Source organism: Pristiophorus japonicus, chromosome 5 (assembly GCF_044704955.1).
Source record: "Pristiophorus japonicus isolate sPriJap1 chromosome 5, sPriJap1.hap1, whole genome shotgun sequence".
Taxonomy (NCBI): domain Eukaryota; kingdom Metazoa; phylum Chordata; class Chondrichthyes; family Pristiophoridae; genus Pristiophorus; species Pristiophorus japonicus.
Window position 1 is genome coordinate 68595356 of NC_091981.1, and position 12298 is coordinate 68607653.

The 12298-nt window shown below is 41.8% G+C and overlaps 1 protein-coding gene across 1 annotated transcript; it reads left to right on the forward strand.

Annotated features, from left to right (window-relative positions):
• Window positions 1-2267: 2267 nt before the first annotated feature.
• edn1 (endothelin 1) lies at window positions 2268-9013 on the forward strand. The gene is made up of 5 exons (XM_070879878.1): window positions 2268-2488; window positions 4091-4265; window positions 4887-5045; window positions 6966-7094; window positions 7618-9013. The coding sequence occupies exons 1-5, from the start codon at window positions 2428-2430 to the stop codon at window positions 7766-7768; spliced, it is 675 nt and encodes a 224-aa protein (XP_070735979.1). The 5' UTR covers window positions 2268-2427; the 3' UTR covers window positions 7769-9013.
• Window positions 9014-12298: the final 3285 nt, after the last annotated feature.

Here is a 12298-nt window from a genome sequence, read left to right on the forward strand (position 1 = left end):
TACAGTGGCGTTAACCTTTGTGTAGGGGGAGCGGCAATGATTAATTTGTAACTTTCAGCAACCACATGAATCAAACTACGGAAATACTGGTTTAGTTTAAGTTTCTATTAGTTTGCTTAGACCTGGTGAGATTATTTTCGTGGTTTATGAAGCAGACTGTTTGACTCTGAAGTGAGATTTTGACCACATATCCGCAGCATAACTAAGACCCAATATTTCCACCTCAGTAACATCGCCCTTTCCCCCCTTGCCTCAGCACATCTGCTGCGGAAGCCCTCATCCACGCCTTTGTCACCTGGAGACTTGACTATTCCAACGCACTCCTGGCTGACCTCCCACATTCTATCCTATGTAAACTAGAGGTGATCCAAAACTCAGCTGCCTGTGTCCGAACACCATGTCCTGCTCACCCATCACCCCTATGCTCGCTGACCTATACTGGCTTCCGATTAAGCAATGCCTCGATTTCAAAATTCTCATCCTTGTTTTCAAATCTCTCCTTGGCCTTGCCCCTCCCAATCTCTGTCATTTCCTCTATCCCCACAATGCCGCCCCCCCCCCACCCCCGAGATGTCTGTGCTCCACTAATTCTGCCCTCTTGTGCATCCCTGATTATAGTAGCTTGACCATTGGTGGTCGTGCCTTCAGTTGCCTCGGGCCTAAGCTCTGGAATTCCCTGCCTAAACCTCTCTGCCTCTCTACCTTTCTTTCCTCCTTCAAGATGCTTCTTAAAACCTATCTCTTTCCCCTGCACTAATTTCTCCTTTGTGGCTCGGTGTCAAATTTCTTGTCTTATAATACTCCTGTGAAGCTACGTTTCACTACGTTAAAGGCGCTATATAAATACAAGTTGTTTTTGTTTATTGCCCAAACTTCTCTCTCTTTTAAGTGGCTGCTTAAAATCTACCTCTTTGACCAAACTTTTGTTCGGTCTCCTTGTTCATTTGACTCAGTGTCAATTTTTGACTGATGATGCTTTTGGGAGATTATACTATGTTAAAGGCACTATATAAATGCAAGTTGTTTTTGTTTATTGCCCAAACTTCTCTCTCTTTTAAGTGGCTGCTTAAAACCTACCTCTTTGACCAAACTTTTGTTCGGTCTCCTTGTTCATTTGACTCAGTGTCAATTTTTGACTGATGATGCTTTTGGGAGATTATACTATGTTAAAGGCACTATATAAATACAAGTTGTTTTTGTTTATTGCCCAAACTTCTCTCTCTTTTAAGTGGCTGCTTAAAACCTACCTCTTTGACCAAACTTTTGTTCGGTCTCCTTGTTCATTTGACTCAGTGTCAATTTTTGACTGATGATGCTTTTGGGAGATTATACTATGTTAAAGGCACTATATAAATGCAAGTTGTTGTTGGTGCCCTTGTGGTATTGATTCTTTGTACAGTGATACGGTGACCCGGTGTCACCTTTACCGGTCTATCTAAAAAAAAAGCACGTATCAAACTCCCTGCAATCCTGGAGTTTGTTTAATCACCTTGTTCAAAATTACCTCCTGCTGTTCCACTGGAACAGTACAGATCGCTGAGCTTTCCATGGCCAGCATTGGTTAAACTATTTACTGTACTGGGTGTCATGATCAGTGGTGAACTAACCATCTGACCCAGGAAAAGACTGGCGAGATATCGCCGGTGGATTCACTAGCTTTTACCTGACGGTACCGAGCGTAATTCTACAAGTGAGGCTGTTCCTCCGAGTTCCTACAATCACTCTCTACGGCTTTTTATTGCATTTTAAAACTCGAAACCTTTTCCAAACGTGGTGTTTCATTACAAATTCAAGCTCAGTCTACCTTTAGGTTTCTCAGACTCAGACTGTGTTGGTCAGGAAATTGCCTATTAGTTTATTTGATGTCAGTTACGTCGAACACCCGACGATGAGCAGCCGTGGGCTTTGAGGTGTACAACTTGTGGAAATGCCCTCAATTGTTGGAAACCAGAATATAATTGTGGCCAAAAGTTTCTGATTGGCTCTTGGACCTTTGCTGAAGTGTGTGCCCGCCTCACCCCTGCTGGCAGAACTCATGGCTGAGAAAAGGAGAGCTTTTTTTTAATTGTATGCTGGCCTCGCCCCGTCTGTGGAGGGGTTATTTTGCAGGCAGCGTGTTGCTTATCTAAGTCTGCAGCTCCACTGGGTGACTAATAACATTGTCCTGGATAAAAGCACATTGAGCTGTTTACAGAGGGACGCGGACTGTATAAAAGGCGGATTGCTGCAGTGTGTCAGCAGCACAGCACAGCAGAGCTGGAGTAAAGCACACAGCTCTTCCAGCACCCGAGACTGACTCCACTTCAACCTGCAGCTCGCTCTCTGTACATTTTACCTCGCAACTGCAGAAATTTACCGATACTCTCCACACAAAAGAAAAAAATAAGGAAAACTATCTGACTAGAATATCCTGATTTAATTTTGAAAATGGAGTTTAACGTGTTCTGTACCCTGCTGACTCTGACCTGGGGGCTGCCCTTTTCAACAGGTAAGTCTAAATCCTCACTTTAACATCTATCTATCACTATATATAATCTACTGCAGATTACTCAAAGTCGTTATCTGCGCTTTAAACAACTTATCTAAAAAAATGAATTGAGCAATGGAAAACACAGCAAAGTGGGATTGTAGTAATAATGAATTATCCAATCATTTGAATTAAGAGACTACAACCTGTCTCTCTCCCCATGTTTATCTTTCTATCTTTAATCTATCTAATATATACAAAGAATATCTAATCAAATTGTATGTTTTCTCTATATTCGGCTTCCTGTTTCATACTGTTAATTTGAAAGAGTTTCATAAAAAGTAAATCTATAAAATAAATTGTTATACAGAATAGAACAGTGTGGCAACCAAGGCAGAGCAGTGCATGCGGTCCCTGACCGTTGCAGGACTGATCGCTGTTCGCACCTGAGTGAGGAGACTTTCCAAAATACACCACATTGCTGATTTAGGAATCTCGATGGCAAAGATTCCCACAGTATAGGTGATACGTGGCACTAGTCGGCTTACCCGGCGGGGTAAAATTGAAGATATATATGAGAAGAAAGCGGAAAGCAGCCTGTAGCGATCTCGGTGTGTGAATGAGCAGACCGGTCCCTGACTGACGTTCAGCAGGTGCACTCATCTCCAGCCACAACTCACACAGCTCAGTTTGCATCAGAGGGGAGAGTTGATCTGAGTTGCATGTTATTTAGTAACGAGGACTGGCAACTTACTGGGATTGTTTCAGGAGGGAGAGCACCAGGGGTGTTCTGGAGCTATCTATTGCTCTGCAGTCCGATCAGGGGGGGTCTTTACAAACTGCAAACATAGAGAGAACCGTTTCTCCAGGTCAAAACAGCACCCGCCGATCGTTTGGAGTTTTGTTTTCTTGTATTGTATTGTATCCGAGATTAGCTCTGTGAGACTGTGACACAATCATTGCTCCGCCCCCGCGCAGCCTTACACCTAGCGTACAGTTCGCTATTTACTGGGTCGCTGCTCGGTGGAACTGATCCGGGACAGAGCCCAGACTCCACACTGACCCGGGTCAGACCCAGGGAGCACACTGATCCGGTACAGACCCAGATTCCACACTGACCCGGGACAGACCCAGACTCCACACTGACCCGGGACAGACCCAGACTCCACACTGACCCGGGACAGACCCAGGGACCTCACTGACCCGGTATAGACCCAGGGACCTCACTGACCCGGGACAGACCCAGACGCCACACTGACCCGGGACAGACCCAGGGACCACACTGACCCGGGACAGACCCAGACGCACACTGACCCGGGACAGACCCAGGAACTACACTGACCCGGGACAAACCAAGGGAGCACACGGTCCCGTCGGGCACATGAACCATTTATTTCACTGGACGGCTTCACGACAAAAACATACTCAACTGGAAAAACTGTTTGACTCCAGTTACAGTTGCACCTAAGGAAAGATTTTGATTGGTTTGTGATATTCATATTTATCAATAATGAATAACCAGCCCTAACTTATATAATTTAGTAAGTAATGAACAATAATTTCTCTCTCCCTTTGCCTGATATTGTATGGCACTAACAGTCTGTCCCTATTTCTGTCCCGCAGGCTCCCCGCTGTCTGGCGGTGCAGTGACCGTGTCTCCCGCATCCCCTGCCGGCCAAGCCTCCAGCCCCGCTCCCCGCCGGCTCAGCCGCTCCAAGCGCTGTTCTTGCTCCTCTTTTCTGGACAAGGAATGCATCTACTTCTGCCACTTGGACATCATCTGGATCAACACACCCGAGTAAGTGACGCTTGGGGTAAAAGACTTTCCGGAGACGAGGTATTGTCAGTGCCTGAGACCTGGTGAGGTTTGATGTTCCTCAACAAGTAACGATATTAACCCCAGGCAAAAGTGCATTGCTCATGGGTTGACGGCGAGAGTACAGTCCAGCGAACCAGATATCCTGAAAAAACTCTTTTACTGTGAATTTCCTAATGCCATTGTAGCATACAATGCAGATGGACAGGCACCTGGCGAGGCGTGAATTTACAATGAAAGCTTCCCCCGGGAGACTCACACACTTCAATAGATGGTCAGCACGACCATTCTAATCACCAAACTCTCAAGAAAACTCGCCGGCAGCTCCCCCCGAAACCCTGGCGAGTTTTCTGCATTGTAATCGCACGGTCTAAGATACATTTAGGGACAAACATTATCTATTAAACAGCAATCTTGTTGGATTATATTCGATTTCATTGCGGTTTCTCCGACCCTAATAATAATCCATGCTTATAATGTGTAACAAAGGACAGTGTACAGTGTCAGTCGGAGGGAATGAACTCAGGACACTTTAGCAGGTTCACATACGCCCAGTGACAGTTGCTTTTGGTAACAGTGGTTCGATTTATTTTCGTCCTTCAGGCGGATTGTGCCGTACGGACTGGGCAGTTCCCTTCGGGTCAGACGGTCTGTGAAGAACGAGTTGGCAACACTGGCGGAATCGAAGCCAAGGTGTGAATGCAGCAGCCAAGAAGACAGTGTGTGCTGGCAATTCTGTGGAGATGGGCAGCAGACACCGAGGTAGAAAATGTTCCCGAACAACCGCGTTTCCATAAATCACTTTAATTATAGATAGAAATAGCACGGCCTAAAGCCAAGGTGTTGTGGAACCATCCAGGACCAAAACATTCAATCTACAGGCCACCTTTGTCAGAAAAGAAAAATAAAACGTTTTGCCACAACGAAAATAACTGTTAATCATCGATTAATGGTATCTGTAGTCATTATTTTAGGCTTAAAGAGAAGGGAAATGGAGCTATTCCCAAAAAAATATAACTAAAAGTAGAGGGCCGGGTTTATAAATGGGTGTTGCAACCGGTTATGATTTCCTGATTTGTATTGGTACTACACAAGGCTCCACCATCTCTAGCACAAGTTTGTAAAATCTACCCTTGTGCAACTATGTAATCACATACACATAAACCATCAAAGATGGGGGAAAGTAATAACTGCAAATTTATCAAGAGCTTCGGGGCAAATAAATCACAAGAGCAAAACATGTAACATATTAAAGTCTTGCATCTATCTACTTCCTGCTCAACCTTTCCCATTTCAATTCCCTATGTCCATATTCCATGAAAACTTGTCCCGCTGTAATTACATCTTTCTACCAGTGGTGGCACTGTAGTGCTCCAGTTTCGCATTTCTCAGCCCATTTAGCCTCTACTCTAGAGAAACTCACATGCTCCAACCAAGCAGATATTCTCAGCTACCCAAATTGTTGTATGTTTTACGATTTAAATATAAATAATAATATACAACCAAAGTATAATATAAAAATACGGACAGAAAATATGACTTTAAAATGGGGACGGAATTACCTCTGCGACCAATTATCACCCCAAGAATCCTTCATCTGAAAACTACACTTGGATTTGACTTCCTGTGTGCTATAAATGTATATTTGTTTTAATATATTGTCAATACATAATATAATATTAAATGATCTACAGCGACAACAAACCTTCACTGGTTTAGAAAAGCCAATCAAACTTAAAGCTTATGTTCTGCCCTGCAGTATACTTCACTCCCAATCACTGTGTTAGATCATTTCCATTTGTGATTGTTGATATTTGTTGTTCGAGTTACTGCTCAAAAGTTACTGACGTGAGATAAAATTCACTGTGGATAGCTCTTGATTCTCTAGTTATTGGCCTGGACTTTGCAGTAGTATGGACGCAAAACTGTCAGCGTTCGCCATCATCACCCTGTGAAACTGACAGCAACTTTTGGCGTCCACATATGCGCAGTTAAATGCGGAAATCCAGTTGTTGTCAGTGATTCCCTGCTGCTCCACAGGGCTGCTGTTGAAGACCCCGCAATCTTCGAGAAATCACTGAACCGATGTGAACTTTGCCTTTTATGCCATAATATCGTTGTTAAAAAACTCCGAAAAAGTTAAGCCTTGTTTGGTGAGGTTCAACAAGGTTTTTAAAGGTGTATGAAGTCATAATTATTGCTGAACAATCTCTCTGGCCCTGAAAAACTAATGTTATATTTGGGAATGTTAAATTTTTCCATTTTGATAAATGTTCCATATTTTTATTATAAGTTTGTTTTTGATATTTCAGCTTCAACCGTAATCCCATGTGTATGTCCCAATATTTGTTTCGCTCTCTGCAAAATTCATAAAAAGTAAAAGGATAAACAGTGCAATTTACTTCCCGGTATGCTGTCTGTGAAAAATTCTTCAATGTGATTAGTTGCTTGATGACATCACTGTTGTTGGACGCTGGAGATCCCCTAGACTTCGTAGCAGAATCAAATTAACATCGGGAAAAGTGACATCGATGCCACAGAGATCGCTAGATCTTTCTGGGCAGCTTTTTTTTAGGTCAGCAGCGAGCGCCGACACTTTGCCACTGACCGCAAAATCTGGGCCATTAACTTTAGAAAGATTTTGATGTAAAATTAAAACACAGCCATTTATTTTCTTTGCAGATTTCAAATGAAGACCAAAGTACAAAAGCACCACCTAGAGGCAAAGTCAGATAGAACAGGCCAAAACAAACAGGACTGCACAGATACAGGACTGAGATCTGTTTATCAACGTTTCCTCATCACAAAAAAGTGAGTTTCATTCAATTTCATTTATTGCCTGAAACAAACACCCTCATCATATTTCTGTATGTCAAAACTGATTATATAACAACACAATGTGGGAAGATTTCCTCTGGTTGCTACATGTTAGTAACAGTGTAAAAATAGAGGGAAGATTTCCTAGCAGCCGAATAGTAAATCTAAACGAGCAGGTTTACAAGTGACAAGAGGGAATCTGTCCCCATTGTAAGATTTAAACTCCTCAAAAGATTTTTCAGTGCTCAAAATCCAGATTGGTTATTTGCAAGTATAACAGGGTAAATAGGCTAGATTCTGCATTGAGAGTGTGTGATTGGAAAATTTACCCTAATATTACATGAATGAACTCTTATGTCAGAAATGAAATTTGTGCTAAAACCAAATTTAATATGAAATAGTCAGAAATAAATTATAATGTTTTTATGCAACATTCCTGTAAAACAAGCACATATAGATCGGTCAGCATGATTTTATTCCCAAACAGTGTTCACATAATTTATGCTTTGATTTGAAGGTTGGAGCCAGAAAATAGCAAGCATTTACCTACATCGATGAAATGGATAAACAGAATAATGAAAGCGAGACAAGACAGCCGCAATAAAGTGAAGAGTTTACCAGTTTCCATGGCAGGCCCTATGACACAATGCAGGGACTGCAAGCGCTGACAGGCTGCCAGTTAACACAGGCAAAGAAAACAGCACGCGTTGGCTGCTTCCACAGATTAGATTGCTAGTCTGTTCTGGCAAGGGACCAGGGATTGAGACTTCAGTGAGGAGCTTTGCCAAAACTGGTGGGGTTCAAGCTACAGACTAGCCTTATGAAAAAAAGACTGAGCAGCAGAATGGAAATTACAAGGCATCTTCAAAATGAAACAAGTTTGACAAAGTAAGCTATGATATAAAGTTCTGCAATTCACGTTCACAAATTACAATATGGATGTGTATCTACCAAAAAGGGCTGAGATGCATATAACACACTGCCAAAACTGAGGAGTTCGCACTGAATCCTGGCAAAAGGAGATTAAACAGAGTGAACTTCAAAGTCATATAGCCAAAAGATTGCTGTAAAGGGCAGGATGTGGAATCTAGTGCATCAAATGAAGCAATGATTTAAAGACACATTCAAAGTGTTTATGTACATAAATGTGTACAAAGTGCAAATGCTCAATTTAATATATTTTGCAGACTTTTAAAATGGAATGCTAAAACACACAGAATCACATTTTTTAATTTAATTCTACCTCACTTTTTGTAAGTGTTGTTGTCTAAAAATATGCCCCAGAAATATCATTAACCGCTTCATGAACACATTTGTTTTGAATATTGTAGTGTCTGAATTATATGTCACACACAGTGTTGGCATGTTTATGTATAATGACAGTGTGTTTAGGTGTGATATGTGATTGCCTACATTGTCTGGATGATCAACAGTGTCTGGATGTATATAATGATACTAGGCATATTTTATGTGTGGCTGTAGTTGAGTCTGGATGTATGTATGTAATTATATTTAATGTTTTTTGTTTGTACAGCCAGATAAATGTTACATCTATATATTTGGTAGACGAAATGTAAAGGAGATGATACAATGTTACTCCTAAAAAGATAGTAAGCATTGACAGCCAACATAAACCCATGGTATGATAGGAACAATTGTATGTTTGAAATGTTGATGAAGTGGGTAACAAACAATATTAATAACTGTCTGTTGAAAATGAGGCAATAATTTACATAAATATTTAAAGTATTGCTCATATTATGACACATTCATAGCTTTGGTTACTGACTGTATTTTAAACAGTGTCATAATGTATCATACAGGCCATATTGGTCTCTTGTGTGATTATTAGCCAGTATGTATTTTTATACAGAAACGTGTTTGCTCTACTTCATGTTTTTGAAAGTAGTTTACCTGGAAATAAATTTTTTTTTATTTAAGATGAAATATATGCCATTTTATTATTTTGGCAGTGTCAACAACAAGCTAGTTCTGAAGATATGTTTGAAACTAACTCAAGATTTGTATGTGTGGATTCACAGAGCTTAGGTTAGCACATTATCCTGCCACGACTGGGACTTCAATTTGGTGGATTGAGACTCGTTTCTTTCTGCTACCTGTAAGGTTTCCTAAATGAGGTAGTAACCTACTACTACAGCACAACACTATCTGTAGTTCAGCACAATTTGGCACAAAGTTAAGAATCTCACCAAGAGTCTACAAGGATGGTTAGTGTGGGAAGTGAATTAAATGTCACATTGGTACAGTATGGTTGCAAGTTAAGGCAGTTTATTTGAGCAGAGTAGAGAGAGAGCTTTGCTCTTCACCGGGTGATACTACATCTAACCTGGAAATACTCAATGCTGATACAGGGTGCTCAAAATAGAAAACATTCATTCCCCGTCATACATTTCTGATTTTGCTGAACCTAATAAACCCTCTAAAAATATATTTTTAAGTGATAATTGGAGTTTTTATTAGAACTATTAGTCTGCATGTTGTAATAATTTTCCAAAAAGTTGGACTAGCAACAGTCTGAAAGTAAGGACTACTTCCTTAACAGTACATTGCACTGTAGCTGTAGTGTCAGTATGAAGCAGTTTTGCTTCATGCCAATTCACATTTATAGCTTTGAATCTTATGGCGGCCTAGTCTGACCAAGGCGTGAAGGAGAATGAGACTCACTGGAAGAGGTTGTCTCACTCTGCTTCACTTCAGAGTAAGTTCAGTCTTTGACACCTGATTTACATTTAAGAAGTTTAGTGTTGGTGCAAAGCTGAAATAACATCTGTATTTCTGTGCATTGCCTGAATGTCCCATTCAAATTACACAGCTCTATATTTCAGTGTGGTGATTGAACGCCAGGCTTGAGGTGCTCTGTGCAGTAGCCTGTTGTATGCTTCTTATATAATTACAAATATTTGTGGGTTATAGGTGAAGAATGCAAGACTTAATACATACACATTCGCATTACAAACACAGCACAAAACATACAAAGTGGGGTTTGGACATTCCTTTTTGTGGCATTACCAATCAATTCAGAACATGTAATTTTTTTCGAAAGTAAAATATTGCGGATGGTGGAATCTGAAATAAAAACCGAAAATGCTGGAAATCTCAGCGGGTCAGGCAGCATCTGTGGAGAGAAAAACAGTTAACATTTCAGGTCAATGACCCTTCATCAGAACTGGCGAATGTTCGAAAAGAATATTCTTAAGGAGCACTGAAAGTGGGGGGGGAAGAAAGAACAAAAGGGGAAGGTCTGTGATAGGGTGGAATGCAGGAGAGATTAGAGACACAAAAGGGATGATGGGCCAAATTGAAGTGGTAATGGCAGAAGTTAGAAAAAGGGTTAGTCCAGATTGGGTGTGAATGGTGGAATAATGACCAGCTGCCATTGGAGATAAAGAGAAAAAAAACATAAGATGGGGTGGGGGGGGGGCGGGTGGTGGGGAGCTAAAGATGGGCAGAGGTTAAGCTCTGAAATTGTTGAACTCAATGTTGAGTCCAGAAAGCTGTAAAGTGCCTAAACGAAAGATGAGGTGTTGTTCCGAGCTTGCGTTGAGCTTCATTGGAGCAGTGCATGAGTCCAAGGACAGAGATCAGAGGAGTGGGAGTGGAGTAGAAAATTAAAGTGACAGGCGACCGGAAGCTCGGTCACACTTACGGACTGAATGGAGGACCACATCGTGAGCAGTGAATACAATATATTAAATACTAAATTGAAAGAAGTACAAGTAAATCGCATGTAATCTTTTTGTTGCTCTTTCAGGCTGTCTTAAGGTGCTCTTGCACTAAATGTGTGAGGACTTCATTTCAATATTAAAAAAGGTTTCAAATACGATAGAATGATAGCTAACCCAAATCCTCAATTCTCTCATCTGAGCAGATGCACAGATCGCCCATATAAAATGACAATGAGGATCGCACATGTCCTAATCTGACTGCACGTGACTTCTGGACCATTTCTCATTGTTGATTTGATTGTTGAGTGGATCTATTTTTTTTTGCAGCATTTCCTGCTGAATTTTTCCAGCATTTTATGCTGTAATTTCAGATGTACAGCATCCTCTCACAGGGGAAAGAGGAAGACACAGAAGAAGAGGAGGAAGCCTAAGAGGAAAAAGCTGAAGGAATGATGCATCTCAGTCACTTTCTGGCCGGGATTTCCGTGATGGAATCATCCATCTGCAGTCCCAGTGACTACAAACCCAATTCCCCTTTCATCATTTGTCCCACACATTACCTTCTATCCATTACTGACCATCACAGTGTTCTCTTGGCCACAATGCTGAAATAAAAGCCACCACAAAACAATCCATCTATCAGTCCAACATGACATCAAGAAATCAACTCATCACCCTTATGCCATCATCATAGGCAATCCCTCGAATCGAGGATGACTTGCTTCCAAATCAAAAAATTCACAGGTGTTTCAATGAAGGACCTAAAATTCCAGGTCCCAAACTAAATCTTGAAGGATGGATGATGCCTGTGTATGGATTTTTTTCACATGTGGTGGCCGTTGCACACCAGCCACCATATGCATTCTCTTACTGACTGTCTTCCGTGTGCCTTTGCCTATCCTACTGATGTCACACACTGCTACCCCCAGTAGCAGCAGCATATCTGGTGGAAGGCTGCTGAGTTTCAGTGGGGGACACTGCAAATGGCCTTGGTTGACCATGAGGAGCTGGAGGCTGGGAGTGTCAAACCAATCTTCCGCTTCACTTTTCTCTTCCTCTTCTTGGTTACCCACTGGCTGGGCAGGCTGCATTTCATAGGTGTGTGAAATCAGGAAGACCCAAGAGCGCAGTTGTGGTGAGGGGAGGTCGGGAAAGCAAGAGGTGCATGAAAAAAGGAGGAAAATAACATATGAGGATACCAGCATCTTGATCCTTTCAGCCCCGCTGCTGGTCAAGGGATCAGCCATGCCCTTGCCAAGACCTGCACCTTCTAATAGAATCATAGAAATTTATAGCACGGAAGGAGGCCATTTCAGCCCATTGTATCCACGCCGGCTAACAGAGCTATCCAGCCTAATCCCACTTTCCAGCTCTTGGTCCGTAGCCTTGTAGGTTATGGCACTTCAAGTACACATCCAAGTACTTTTTAAATGTGAGGGTTTCTGCGTCTACCACCCTTTCATGCAGTGCATTCGAGACCCCCACCACCCTCTGGGTGAAGAAATTTCCCTT